The following is a 15,885-nucleotide window of genomic DNA, read 5'->3' as shown; positions in this document are numbered from 1 at the left end:
CGTGTATATGTGGGGCGGATCTACTGCTAGTGTGTGTATATAGCGGTGGTAAATAGACTAAAATCTGTCAGGCCAACTCGCGTAACCCGCTAAAAAAATTGGGATGGCTGAAAATTTAAAACTGCTAAACTTAAAAAGTCCACCTTGTAACACCCTAACTTTTAGCACGTCATGATTGTACCAAAAGTAAGGCGTTACGGACCTGATTTTCTTTATTATCTATTTAATATTGAGCCTTTACGGTGATATCGCATTTCAGTTTATAAGAAAATACAAGAAAAATTATTTTTAGTAATAAAAAAAACCACACAATTATTAATAATAATAAATACTATACAAATGAATTCAATATAAAACTTGAAGACAATATCCATCCATCTGGACAAAATAAAAGCTAAAGCAACAAGGATGAGAGAACTCTATAAAAACAACACATATCACAAGTAAATCTACTAGTCATCCGCAGCTTCATACTAAATCTTCGAACCTGTCACTGAAAGGGTGGAAGATTTTGGGGTGAGAACAAACCACACGTTCTCAGTAAGGAATGAGAATGCCGTAAAAGTAATGAATTTAATGCAAATAATTAACTTACTTAATAAAACTATTTTGTTAAACCTTTAAAAATACTTTTATTTCTACTTTAGATAAATAATTACTTTTCTCTAAATATCTAAACGCAAAATAGATTTGAATCACGAAATTAGTCATACTAACCATCTCTCAGCTACATAATCATTTTTCAGCCACAATATCTCACCTCAATATATCCGTGAACTAACAGCATAAGTAAGAGATTCAAACCAACATACAAACAAGTCAAACAGCACAATCACAGAGAAGTAATACAAGCAAACACAACTAAATACAAATGTGCAAACAACATGATGCATGTCTATTCCTAATGCAGGCCATGAGCTTATGTGTTGGTTGCCTACCCGCTCCCGACATTACCTGGGCACGAGTCCCAGATATGGCTTTCTAGATGCATACAGTGTGCTTATAAGTCGTATGGCTAGGCCGCATACAGTGTGACTTTAAGTCGTACGGCTAGGCCGCATACAGTGTGACTTTTCAAATCAATAAGCGTACATTTGGAAAACAGTTCTCAGTGTGTGGGCGTCCCCACTATACATTTGGCACTAAGGCCCAAACAATGTCACATCTGCTCTCCTGTGGCAGTCATTTCATTAATTAATATATTCCTTTAATCTTTGTTCTCTGCTCTCCTGTGGTAGATATTCTTTTGGTTAATATATTCTCTAATTTTTATTCTCTACTCTCTTGTGGCAGAGATTCCATTAATTATCTTTCAAACCCTTTTCAAAATATTTCAAGTAATAAATCGTTTTCAATATTCACATCGTTCAAAATATCAAATAGAATCAAATCATTTTCTTTAAAACTAAGCCTCTTTCTATTTCAATAAAATTAGCCTGTTTCAAATTTTTTGCTTTTGAAAATTAAAGGAAATTCATTTCTTCATTCAGACTTTACAAATCCCTCCGACCATACTCGTTTAACATTTAATACTAACCAAAATCACCTTCTTGCGTATTTTTACCAGCCCTTCATCAGCACCTATTCACCATGATACTAATACCAAAATCAGTTACCATCCACTTCCATAACCATAAATTCCAGCATCAAACATAGTCCCAATTCAAACCCAATTCATAAACTCAAACCACATTGCAATTTAACAAGCAACACCAAATTGACCAACACTCACAATTACAACCAATTCTCATCAATTAGACACACAAAACACGTATAAATTATTTGCAATTACTCAATAAACTTTTTGGCATCCTTAAATTAAAAACTTGTAATTTTAAAAACCAAACCCCTACCTCGATTGTCGAACCCATAAACTAAACGCCTCAAAGAAACCCTTTTCTCTCGCCTCACATCCAGCGGCAGCCGCAACCACAGCTTTATTCACTATCTCCGTACGAAATCAAAATACTCGAAGCTCCGGAGAAGCTTTCTGACCGAGCTGCCGAAGAAGAAAACGTCTGAAATCGTCTGTGCCTCCTAGAACTCCAGTTGGCCGAACTCAAGAAAAAGAGAAGCTACGTCACCATCAATTTTCACCGAACAAAAATAACATCAACGTATAGAGGAGAAAGATACGAACATTTTTACCGAATTAGATTTTTTATTGGAGTTACGGATTTAAAGGAATTGAAGTAGAAAGGTATAAGAGTTCCACGGTTTTCTCTCTCACTCTCGGTCACTATCTTCTCACCGTGCAAGAAAATGAAATCCAAAGAAGCTAGATGATGATGATTAATGTGATAAGAAAGGGTTAGGTGTCATGGTTATTGAATGGAAAGAAAACATGTGTAATTATATATATGTATGTATGATTAGCAAGCCACGTTTGGCTTTAACTTCTTTGAATCCCTCTAAGCTTCGTTCATATATATATATATAAAAGCCTTATTTAGTTCTTAATAATAACAATAATAATAATAATAATTTTCTTTCTCTTATTTTTTTTAAATAAAATAATAAATCATTATTTTTATTTTTATTTTTTTAAAAATTCGGGGTGTTATATCCCGCCCACCTTACAAAAACTTTCGCCCTCGAAAATTCATACAAAACGAAAGATATTTGATACCACTTCACTTTTTAAACATATTTAAGGAAGAAGTAAATATATCTCAGCATATATACATATATACAACTTTCAAATACTTTGATGGTCATATGGCATAACAAGGGTAGAAATGTGGTTGCAAAGCAAAAGTAACAAGACATGTTCGATGCAAAAGATAACATGGTTCAATCATGTGATGGTAAGGAAAGATAATGAAATGTTATAAAACATGCATGGGATTAAAATGATGTGCTTAACGTCCACACACTAATCTAATCTCACACCAACTTTAGGGCTTCAATTCTAAACTTCAACCTGAGGTATATTCGCCACTCCAAAATGTACTTTAACAAACAGATTATTCGTGAATTTCTCAACCTCATCATATACTTTGCGACCCATTACTGTTCAAAAATCTAACTTCCGCAAACTTCTTCACGTGACTCAAAATCTCAAAACATCCTGTGACGTCGCACGCTTACAAGCTCCACCTTTCGTGTTCACGAATGCATCCTAAAGAACTAACACACCACTTGCTATGTGTAACGGTCACACGAGACACCAAAATGAATCTCAAGTCACTCAAAAGATACAAGACCTCAGAGAAAGGACAAGCAACTCGGACAAGGTTCACAAAGATTTCAACGATTGACTTTAATTCATTAAACAAGTCCAAAATTACATCGAAGAATATATAAGTCAAGAAGAGAAGTTTAAACAATACAAGACTGATACACAAGAAATTTAAGAAAACATATGCAGTTAGGATCAAATGAGAAAGCATATGAACAAGAAAACAGGGTTGGAGAATAATAAGTTAACTCTTTTCAGGAAAGAAATGTCGAACTAGAACTTCAAGGCAAACCATGAAAGAATAGATACGTAACCGAGTAGCATCAAGAAACTAACTCATAACGTTCCAAAAACCCACGATTCGCATCGCCTATTAGCTCTATTCGTCCATGAAAACCTATTAGTATTCCCATAAACATAAATCATTAGTATTAGGTTGGCCAGACCTAATACCATGAGGTATGCATTGGTAGACTAACAGCGTTAATCATCAGATAGTCATGCATATCAAATCTAAATTCTTGTTATCAGAACAAGTCACTAAGCATGACAGACACTCAGAGTATGCAATGAAGCATAGTCAGTCCATTTCCAAGGCTCTAACGGGAACGAACTGCTCTGATACCATAATGTAACACCCTAACTTTTAGCACGTCATGATCGTACCAAAAGTAAGGCGTTACGAACCTGATTTCCTTTATTATCTATTTAATATTGAGCCTTTACGGTGATATCGCGTTTTAGTTTATAAGAAAATACCAGAAAAATTATTTTTAGTAATTAAAAAAAATCACACAATTATTAATAATAATAAATACTATACAAATGAATTCAATATAAAACTTGAAGACAATATCCATCCATCTGGACAAAATAAAAGCTAAAGCAACAAGGATGAGGGAACTCTATAAAAACAACAGGTATCACAAATAAATCTACTAGTCGTCCGCAGCTTCATACTAAATCTTCGAACCTGTCACTGAAAAGGTGGAAGATTTTGGGGTGAGAACAAACCACACTTTCTCAGTAGGGAATGGGAATGCCGTAAAAGTAATGAATTTAATGCAAATAATTAACTTACTTATTAAAACTATTTTGTTAAACCTTTAAAAATACTTTTATTTCTACTTTAGATAAATAATTACTTTTCTCTAAATATCTAAACGCAAAACAGATTTGAATCACGAAATTAGTCGTACTAACCATCTCTCAGCCACATAATCATTTTTCAACCACAACATCTCACCTCAATATATCCGTGAACTAACAGCACAAGTAAGGGATTCAAACCAACATACAAACAAGTCAAACAGCACAATCACAGAGAAGTAATACAAACAAACACAACTAAATACAAATGTGCAAACAACATGATGCATGTCTATTCCTAATGCAGGCCATGAGCTCATATGTCGGTTGCCTACCCGCTCCCGACATTACCTGGGCACGAGTCCCAGATATGGCTTTTCAGATGCATACAGTGTGCTTATAAGTCATACGGCTAGGCTGCATACAGTGTGACTTTTCAAATCAATAAGCGTACATCTGTAAAACAATTCTCAGTGTGTGGGCGTCCCCACTATACATTTGGCACTAAGGCCCAAACAATGTCACATCTGCTCTCCTGTGGCACTCATTTCATTAATTAATATATTCCTTTAATCTTTGTTCTCTGCTCTCCTGTGGCAGATATCCTTTTGGTTAATATATTCTCTAATCTTTATTCTCTGCTCTCTTGTGGCAGAGATTCCATTAATTATCTTTCAAACCCTTTTCAAAACATTTTCAAGTAATAAATCGTTTTCAATATTCACATCGTTCAAAATATCAAATAGAATCAAATCATTTTCTTTAAAACTAAGCCTCTTTCTATTTCAATAAAATTAGCCCGTTTCAAATCTTTTGCTTTTGAAAATTAAAGGAAATTCATTTCTTCATTTAGACTTTACAAATCCCTCCAACCATACTCGTTTAACATTTAATACTAACCAAAATTACCTTCTTGTGTATTTTTACCAGCCTTTCATCAGCACCTATTCACCATCATACTAATACCAAAATTAGTTACCATCCACTTCCATAACCATAAATTCCAGCATCAAACACAGTCTCAATTCAAACCCAATTCATAAACTCAAACCACATTGGAATTTAACAAGCAACACCAAAAATGACCAACACTTACAATTACAACCAATTCTCATCAATTAGACACACAAAATACGTATAAATTATTTACAATTACTCAATAAGCTTTTTGGCATCCTTAAATTAAAAACTTGTAATTTTAAAAACGAAACCCCCTATCTCGATTGTCGAACCCATAAACTAAACGCCTCAAAAAAACCCTTTTCTCTCGCCTCACACCCAGCGGCAGCTGCAACCACAGCTTTATCCACTATCTCCGTACGAAATCAAAATACTCGAATCTCTGGAGAAGATTTATGACCGAGCTGCCGAAGAAGAAAACGTCTGAAATCGTCTGTGCCTCCTAGAACTCCAGTTGGCTGAACTCAAGGGAAAGGGAAGCTACGTCACCATCAGTTTTCACCGAACAAAAATAATGTCAACGTGTAGAGGAGAAAGATACGAACACTTTTACTGGATTAAATTTTTTATTAGAGTTACGAATTTAAAGGAATTGAGCTACGTCACTATCAGTTTCCACCGAACAAAAATAATGTCAACGTGTAAAGGAGGAAGATACGAACACTTTTACCAGATTAGATTTTTTATTGGAGTTACGGATTTAAAGAAATTGAAGTAGAAAGGTATAAGGGTTCCACAATTTTCTCTCTCACTCTCGGTCACTATTTTCTCACCTTACAAGAAAATGAAATGCAAAGAAGCTAGATGATGATGATTAATGTGATAAGAAAGGGTTAGGTGTCATGGTTATTGAATGGAAAGAAAACATGTGTAATTATATATATGTATGTATGATTAGAATCCTAATTTACACTACTCCTAACCCTAACCTTAACCTTAACACACACACACACTCACCTCACCCACTCCCTCACACACACTGCCGTCAACATCCCGATTATCCACGCACAAAAAAGAAAAAGAAAAGAGAAGAGTGAGGGAACGGAGAAGAGAACAAAGAAGAAGAAGGAGAGGGAGCCACGCCGGCGGCACTGGGCTCACTGTCGCCTTTGGCGTCGCCAAGGGGAGGAGAAGGGCGACCACCATAAGGAGCTGCTGCCATCGTCATCCTCGCGAGATGCCACCGCGTCGCCGTCACTAAGCTGCAGCGCCGTTCAACCAGCCTCGTCGCCGTTGCCCGTGGAGAAGAGTGGAGTAGTTGCTGTCGCTATTCGTGCCTCCGTCACCGTCGCTGGCCACGAAGAGAAAGAGAGAGAGAGACGCGCGAGTTGAAGGGGGAAGAGAAGTATCGCTGTCGTTCATTGAACCTGACACTACTACCGTTGTAAAGCCCATAATTTTTGAAAAGTCTTACTATGAATTAATTTCAAATTATATATTTATTTACAGGATTAATTTTAGAAACTATTTTTATTAAAGATAATTAAAGGCAATTTTGATTAATTAGATTTGAAATAAATTAAGGTTTTCTTTCAAACTCTATAATTATGGATTACTTTTTTATTTACAATTTAAAGTTTTAGAAATCCAAAAATAATGAGATTAGGCTATTTAAATTAAGATTTTATCTAATTTTACAATTATTAAGTTATTTTCTGTATTTAAATTATAAAGTTAGTAGTTATAAAATAATAAGAGTTTTTATATGACTTATTTCAACTAATTGATGTTTTTATGATTTAATACTTTAAGTTTTAGAAATAAAAGAAATTAATCCTATTATCTTATAATTTCAATTAGAGTATTTGGTTCCAAACCAAATAGTATTTTTATACAACAAATAATATTTTAAAATAATTTTAAAGATTCAATTAGTTTCAAATTAAACTCCCAAATTCTCAATTCCATACACAAACCCTAACCCTAATTAAATCACAATTTTTTCCTTTACCCCAAGTGAAACCCTAGCTGCACTCCTCACCCCTCATCTCACATGATGACACCCACCTCACCAACACACACACACAAACATAAGCACACACAGTAAACACACGCACACCACACGCAGAGGAGAGGAGAGAAACGGAGAAGAAGGAGAGGAAGAGAGGGACGAGCTAGCGCTGGTGGGCCTCGCCATCGCCGCCAAGCTACTCGCCGCTCGCCACCATCGCCGCTGGTGTGACGTGGAGGAGGGAGCCAGATGAGAAGAAGAACGACACCGTTCCACCGTTCCTCATCGCGGCTGAAGCTCGCCGCCTCTGACTGCTGTTGTCTGTGCCGTCGTCATCGCCGAAGGGAGCCAGCATTACCGCCGTCCATGGGTGAAGCGGAGGAGAGAATCCACGAGGAGAGGATGGCCGTTCGCGTCCTGCCGCCACTGTTGGAAGGAGGCCGCCCTCACCGATCTGTCCGCCGTTGTTTATGCTTGTTGCTGTGTCGCTGGAGTTCCACGCTGCTGCTGCTGCCGCCTGAGACCGCCACTGAAGCCTGTGTCTGTGTGGTAAGCTCTAACCTTGCTTTAACTTCTTTGTCTGTTAAGTTGGTTTTTACTGTGAGAGTGGTTACTGAGGTTGTCTGTGTCAGGATATATGATCACTGCAAGTTTTTTCGTCATGCGCCACTATCAGAGCCGCCAATCCCGCTGCTGTCGCTTCTATCCTGATTCATTCTGCTGTTCGGCTCAGTTCTTTCCTGTTGAAGTAGGTATCTCTGATCAGAAACCTTCTTTGCTAGCGTATAAGGTTTCTGTTATGGGTTGTTAAAGGTTTTGGAACCGTAGGGTGGAGTTCTGAGCGTTGCATGTCGCTTTTAAGTTGTTGTGGTTGCTGCGAAAATAGTTCGAGACTGAGGTTGCGGATTCCGCTAACCGCGGGCCGAGAGGAAATATTTTCTGTGATGCGTTTGGGTCACGGGTTCGACTTATCGAGGTAGGGGATTTTTAGAGAACTAAACTTTATGATTTTGGAATTATTATACATGGATACTGGTGTGAGAAATGTACCTTTAGTGATTGTATAAGTCTTATGTATTGTTTGGTTGTCTTGGATGGATATGAATGTTTGTTTGACTGGATTATTGTTTGGTTTTGCGAAACGGACGGTTCTTGAAGCGTTTCTTTAAAGTTGTTTCTTTAAAGTTTTGAAATCGAGTTTAATCCGTTGGAAATTAATTTGAGTTTGAATCGGTTTTCTTGAAATATGAAAATAGTATACACTTTTAGATTCAGATTGACTTTGGACTGATTTGGTTTTGAACCCATTGAAGAGGGTGGTGGAATGGTTTGGTTGGGACCCGAAAAGGGTGGCAGAGTCCAAGTTTTAGCGGAGATGCTGCCAAAATTTCTATAAAATCCGAGTCGTTATTTGAAATGCTATTAGAAAAATTATGAATTTAAGGCCTTTACTATTTTACTTGGAGAATTGTGAATTTAAGACTTTTATTATCTTTACCTGAATTATTTATGAAAGTGATAAAATTATGTTTTGAAAAGAATTATTGAAAAGAGAGTTATGACTTAGCCTTGTTTTCTAAGAAAAATATTATGTTTTTGGGTGCAAGTCATTCAGAAGAGATTTATGTTTTTTTTTAATTTGACTTAAAGATTTTTACTTGGAGGAGTTTTAGTGACTTTGAAAGAATTTGGATTTCAAATGACAAATCACATTTTTTGACATTTTAGAAAAGTTTTAAAGTATTCTTTGAATTCTAGTTTAGCAAAACTAAAATAATTTCCGAGCCGTTGGAAACGTTTCAGATTTTTATAGCTATTATGTGTTTATGAAAATGGCATTCATGTTAATGGAGTAAAGCTCCCAACTTGGTTGGGGGTTGAGTAATTAGAAACTCTTGAGTTGTGATACTCAAGTATTAATCTGTAATTGAAAATTGCTGGCTAGCTTAATTCTCACCAACTCTAGTCCTTCCCTATGAAGTGACTAGGACTTGTGAGCTAGAGTTAGTGACGCCCACTTGACTTTCCTTCAATTGTTAGAGGATAACTAAGTGGGAGTAATGAACCCTTACTATTATACTTGGAAAAGACAACAAGGATAGAAACTCCAATTCTCTCCCCTAACCAAGGCCTTTTATTTTGAATACTTATCACCTCTTGTTAGTTATTCATTGCTTTAATTCCGAGCTATTTATTTTTCCGATCTCAATTTCAAAAATTATTCAGAAAAATCTTAACCAATAATTTGCATCTTGTGTCAACTCTTAGGGAAACGACCCGGGATTCTACTCCCGGTTATTTATTATTAATTGTGACACATTCTAAATTGTTAGTAGAAATTTCGTCGGTTAAGGCTATACTTGCAATGCCATTTTGGAAAATTCTTTTCAGAAATTCTTAACCGGCATTTTTCCTCCTATCAATTTTTGGCGCTGTTGCCGAGGAGTTGCGTAGGTGTGTTAAGTTATTGATTGCTATAAATATATTTATATTTACATAATTGCATCTTTTATTTGTGTGTTTTTTGTTTATTAGTAGTATTTGTTATTTATTTTTCTTAGTATATTTTGTTGCCATGAGCTCTATGTTTCTTTTATTGAATGACGCGTTCATTACCGGATCCGAGCCTAGCCGCATTTGATCCTGAAATTAAAAAAACTATCTCACATATTAGGTGAGCTCGGTGTCGGATAGTCTCCGAGGGTGGTGAAGGGGTTTCACCGAATTCACCAATCTTATCCGAGGTTGAGTCTGAAGCGTCATTTGAGGAAGAAACTAACTCCTCTCCTACTAAATCCATTGACATCTGTTCTGTTGATTTAGGTGCAGATACTATTGCTGCTCCTAGAAGGATCACTCTCAAGGAAGCGGGAGCTCCATATTTTACTCTTCAACCATTTCAAGCGCGTCATCAGAATTTGACTACTGATTTTGAACTGAAGACCGCATTGATCAATCTACTTCCTAAATTCTATGGTTTACCCGCTCAAGAGCCCTAACAGAGGAAAATTGTTGGTAAAGATTTCACAAAAATGTCGCATTGCAAGTATAGTTCTAAACCAACAAATTATCCTCGGTCAATGTTTAAATTGTTTGTCACAAATACAAACCCAATAAAATTAACCAAAGTATTCAAACCTCGGGTCGTCTCTCAAGGAATTGCAGGGAAGTATGGTTATTATTGGCTATGGGAAAGTATCTTTTTGGGTTTTGTAATAAGAAACGAGAAAGTAAAATGACAATAAAATAAACTAATAACTAAAAGAAAGCTCTTAGCAAGAAAAGAGAATTAGAAGTCCTATCCTCATTATCATCGTCAATTGTGATGGTAAATATGAATTGCCCTCACTTAGTTAACCTCTAACCAATGGAGGAAGGTCAAGTGCATACAATCAACTTGAGTTCACAAATCCTAGTCAACTCATAATGAGAGACTAGATTTAGTGAAGTTCAAGCTAATTGGCAATCTTCAATTACGATTCAACAAAAGAGTTTTGATAACTTAAGAGTCTCTAATTGATCAATCCAAGTTAAGAACATAAAAATCTAAATTAAAATCCACCCAAGCATTTTATCAAACACTTGGAAGGCACAAAATAAAAGCATAGAAAAGTAATAAGAGAATGTAAATCTAAGACCAAAAATTGCAAGGAATCAATAATAACAAATGAAGAAAGAAGCAATCGTAAACATGAAAACATAACTTGCATTAATATGGATTAAAGGAAACAAGAAGAATTCATAAACTAAATTGGTAACATAAAGGAATCAATGATAAAAGTAGATAAACCAAAGTACTAAAACAAATAAAAGTAGAAGAAAACTAAATTAAAGTAAGGCAGAAATCTGAATTTGAGAAGGAACAAGACTAAAAATCCTAAAACTTAGATACAGGAGAGAACCTCTCTCTCTAGAATTCTACATCTAAACACTAAAGTGTATGAATGAAAAGTTTTTGAATCCCCCCTTCCAGCTTCACTCTGCAGCCTCTAATAAGTATTTTCGGGCCTAAAATTGGGTCAAAAACAGCTCAAAAATCACCCCCAGCGTTTTCTATTAATTGCAGCACGCGACGCTCTGTCACGCGTACGCGTCAGCCACGCGTATGCGTCACTGGACTTGCGTATGCGTCCGCCACGCGTTCGCGTCGCTACCATATTCTGAAATACTTAATTTCTTGTGTTCCTTCCACTTTTGCATGCTTCCTTTCTATCCTCTAGGCCATTTCTGTCCTATAAACCCTGAAAACACTTAAGAAACATATCACAGCATCGAATGGTAATAAGAGAGGATTAAAATTAGCAAATTTAAGGCCAAAGAAGCATGTTTTCAATCATAGCACAAAATCAGGAAGGAAAATGTAAAACATGCGAATTATATGAATAAGTGTGAGAATAATGGATAAAATTCACTCAATTTAATACAAAATAAACCATAAAATAGTGGTTTATCAAGCACCTTAGAGACTTTCAAACAACTTGTTCAACTACTAGGCGGCATGGTGCGGATGAGGTTGCCGTTTGGTTATATGCCTTCCATTTTCTCGACGAAAAAGCAAAGGAGTGGTTCTACACTCAACCTGAAGCTGTTGTAACTAATTGGAATTTCCTTAGATGGGAATTCTTGGACAAGTTCTTTCCATCAGAGGTCAAATATAGACTGAGGAAGGAAATTTCTTGCGTCTTTCAAGGTGAATCAGAGACTCTGTATGAGTATTGGAAACGCTTTAGGAATCTCCTAGATTCGTGTCCCCATCACATGATTGACCTATTGGTGTTAATTAGCTACTTCTACCAAGGCATGAAACCTCAAGACAAGACCCTTTAGGATGTTGCAAGTAATGGCTCTTTGACAAAGTACAAGACGACGACGGAAGGGTGGCAGCTTATCACCGATTTAGCCGGGTCTACCCAACATGCAAGGCAAAGGAATAATCATTCCAAGGTTATTGCAAAAGTTTTTTCTAGTAGTGAGATTGCCGTTCTCACCAAAACTTTGGGAGAGATGATCAATATACTCAAGCAACTCCAACTCAATCAACAACAGCCTCCACCCCCTCCACAACAACAATGTCAATAGTTAGTCCCTCAGAGAGTATGTGAAATTTGCGCTTGCTATTCTCACTATACTGATGAATGTCCACAACTCCAAGAGGACAACACCTTGGCGGCTACCAATACTTATTACAACCGTTCGAATCAAGGGTACTATCAACAAGGCAGTAACTATAATCAAGGTGGTAACTACAATCAAGGTTGGTAAGACAATCCCAACCAGGGATGGAGAGAAAATTATAACCAAGGAGGCAGAGAAAATGGTGGGAATCAAAGGTGGAATAATAACTACCAACAAAACCGGTATCAACAAAACCCTCCGTACCAACAGCAAAACCAAGGCCAAAGATACCAACCACCTCACCAAAGGAAAGCTCAAGCACTTCAACTCAACCAACCACAAGTTTCCCAAATTACATACCTCCCTTCTTCCTCCATCCAAGATGAGATTATTCGCTCTCTTATGCAATGACAAAAAGAGCTTTAAGCAACAGTTGCCTCTAGCATCACTGGTCTTACCTCTACCATCCAAGCTCTTCTATCCCGTATGGACCCACCCTCTACCTCCAATACTCAATCTTCAATCTCTAGTGCACTTCTCTCTCAACCTTTACCTAACCCCAAGGGTGGAATCAATGCCATCACTTTGAAGTCTGACACTACATTGCATGAGAGGAGTCCCGAGGAGCCAAGCTCAACACAAGCCACTCAAGATGAAGATGTTGTTGAGGTAGAAGATGTGAAAGACGAGGATAAGGTACAAGAGGCGGTTGAAGAAGAAGTTGCTCAACCAAGGGATGGAGTATCTAAAGAAGACAATGTTTTGAAAGAGGCCATTTCCATTCCTTTTCCACACCTAGCTAGGAGGACTAAAAAGCAAGTGGAGCTAGATCCCAAGATGGTAGATATCTTCAAAAAGGTTGAGGTAACTATTCCCCTTTTTGATGCTATTCGTCAAGTTCCTAAGTATGCTAAGTTTCTAAAGGATTTGTGCATGAATAAGGAAAAGACCCATGATTTAGAAACTATTCCTTTGGGTAGCTCGATTTCTGCTTTGATGGGTGCTATACCAGAGAAATATGGTGATCCCGGTCCTTGTATAGTTACGTGCACTATAGGTGGTGTACAGTTTGTTGATTGCACGTGTGACCTAGGTGCCTGTGTTAACATTATGCCATTATCTGTTTATGATGCTTTGAAGCTTCCACTGTTGAGAAGGTCGGCAGCCGGTTTTGTGTTGGCAGATAAAAGCATAATCTCAGTAGTTGGCATTGCGGAAGACGTCTTGGTGAGCATTAAGGAATTGATTTTTCCTATTAATCTCTATATTCTAGAGATGCCCCCTAATGACTCAGGAAGACCATCATCTATCTTACTTGGAAGGCCGTTCTTGAAGACCTCTCGGTTTAAATTGGATGCCTTCTCAGGTACATATTCTTTTGAGATTGATGGAAGAGCAGTGAGTTTCAACCTTGATGAAGCTATGAAGCATCCACCGGAAGACCACTCGTTCTTCTAGTGTGATATTATTGATGAGACTGTGGCTGAAGTTCACCAAGAGATAGTTGAGAAGAAGAACACGGTTCAAGGTGCAAGTGTGGGGAAGCTCCCTGAGTATATTGAAGATACCTTGCCACCTCCAATGGTTCCAGATAATCAAGTGCCAAACCATGAGCTGACTATGGAGTTAAAACCCCTTCCACCTCACCTCAAGTATGCTTATCTTGAAGACAATCAAAAGCTCCCGGTGATTATTGCAAAGGAACTTACTTTCCAACAAGAGGAGCGACTGCTTAATGTACTAAGAAGAAACAAGAAAGCCATTGGGTGGAGTTTGGCAGACATAGTAGGTATAATCCCTTAAGTTTGTGAGCACCACATTTTTCTAGAGAAGGGAGCCAAGCCTATCCGTCAACCTCAAAGGCGGTTGAACCCCACAATTCTGGAAGTTGTGAAGAAGGAAGTGACCCGACTGCTTGAGGCCGACATTATCTATCCAATCTCGGATAGTGAGTGGGTTAGTCCAGTACAAGTGATTCCAAAAAAGTCCGACATCACAATAGTGAAGAATGAGAATGGGGAACTCATGGCTACAAGGGTGCAGAATTCCTGGAGAGTGTGCATCGACTACAGGCGCTTGAACTTGGCCACTCGCAAGGATCACTATCCATTATCTTTCATCGATTAAATGCTTGATCGCCTGTCAGGTAAATCACACTATTGCTTTTTAGATGGTTATACTAGTTATTTTTAGATCCATATTGCTCCAGAAGATCAGGAGAAAACAACTTTCACATGCCCCTTTGGAATGTATGCATATAAAAGAATGCCTTTTGGTTTATGTAATGCACCGGCTACGTTTCAAAGGTGCATGATGAGTATCTTCTCGGATCTTCTTGAGCATTGTATGAAAGTATTTATGGATGACTTTAGTGTCTATGGTGATTCTTTCGATCTTTGTTTGGATAATTTTGCTAGAGTATTAGAAAGATGTGCTAGTACAAACTTTGTGCTTAATTTTGAAAAATGTCATTTTATGGTAAAGCAAGGTATTGTTCTAGGCCATGTTGTTTCTAATACTGGTATATCTGTTAATCCTGCAAAGGTTGATATTATTTCTGGTTTACCTTACCCCTCCTCTATGAGGGAAGTCCGTTCTTTTCTTGGTCATGCAGGTTTCTACCGACGGTTTATCAAGGACTTCAGTAAGGTTGCACTACCCCTTTCCTGTCTGCTGTAGAAAGACGTAGAGTTTGACTTGAGTGAAGACTGCATGGAAGCATTTGAAAAATTGAAGATTGCCTTGACTCAAGCTCCTATTGTGAAAGAGCCTGACTGGAGTAGGCCGTTCGAGATCATGTGCGACGCATCTAACCATGCGGTAGGAGCAGCGCTGGCTCAGTGCGAAGGTAAGGATCCTTATATTATTGCTTATTGGTGGACGAAATTGTGATCACATTAATGTAGTACTCTTTGTTATTGTATGGAATCATTATTATGGCTCTTTACTATGTGTGGACACAACTCCGTTCAACTAACCAGCAAGTGTACTTGAAAAAGGTTTGCTATTGCTAAACCTGTTTCTTCCACCATTATTAAAGCCTTGTTGAGGCTTTTGATCCTTCCATGAGAAATTTGGATGATTTCTCCATGTTGCGTTATAGGTGTTTCCATAAGGTTCACCTAAGTAATTTACCTCTGCTATTGCAGGGTTCTCAGGATCATAGGCTTCTTCTTCAGAAGATGCCTCTTGAGTACTGTTGGATGCAGCTTGCATTCCATGCAGACTCTGAGAATAGAGATCCTTTATACCACAGTATAGGGATCCTTTTGTAAGTAGAAGAAGAGGGGGAGATAAAGGATGTGATGTAAAGGAAGAAATGCAACTGTACGAATGGAAGAGATGTGAGATGAGATGTTAGGATATGTATGAATAAATAGAATAGAATGAGAGAGAAGGAGGAAATTTTCGAAAATTATTTTTTGAAAAGGAGTTAGTGGTTTTTGAAAATGGTTTTTTTGAAAAAGTGTTAGTAATTTTCGAAAATTATGTTTTAAAAATTAAAATAATTAATAAATTAAAAAGAAATTTTGAAAAAGGGGAGAGATATTTTCGAAAAATGAGAGAGAGAGAGTTAGTTAGGTGGTTT

At 37.3% G+C, this 15,885-nt stretch overlaps 1 protein-coding gene across 1 annotated transcript; it reads left to right on the top strand.

The window, feature by feature from the left end:
• LOC107627368 lies at window positions 12,783–15,188 on the top strand. The gene is made up of 4 exons (XM_016330207.1): window positions 12,783–13,160; window positions 13,239–13,662; window positions 13,786–14,033; window positions 14,976–15,188. The coding sequence occupies exons 1-4, from the start codon at window positions 12,783–12,785 to the stop codon at window positions 15,186–15,188; spliced, it is 1,263 nt and encodes a 420-aa protein (XP_016185693.1).

Source organism: Arachis ipaensis, chromosome B02 (assembly GCF_000816755.2).
Source record: "Arachis ipaensis cultivar K30076 chromosome B02, Araip1.1, whole genome shotgun sequence".
NCBI classification, from domain to species: domain Eukaryota; kingdom Viridiplantae; phylum Streptophyta; class Magnoliopsida; order Fabales; family Fabaceae; genus Arachis; species Arachis ipaensis.
This window is presented reverse-complemented; position numbering and strand designations above follow the sequence as displayed.

Coding starts and splice junctions, on each gene's coding strand:
- LOC107627368 (XM_016330207.1), top strand. CDS start 12,783: ATGGACCCACCCTCTACCTCCAATACTCAATCTTCAATCTCTAGTGCA. Junction 13,161..13,238: donor ATATCTTCAAAAAGGTTGAG/GTAACTATTCCC, acceptor TGCATGAATAAG/GAAAAGACCCATGATTTAGA. Junction 14,034..14,975: donor AAGAGGAGCGACTGCTTAAT/GTACTAAGAAGA, acceptor TGTCTGCTGTAG/AAAGACGTAGAGTTTGACTT.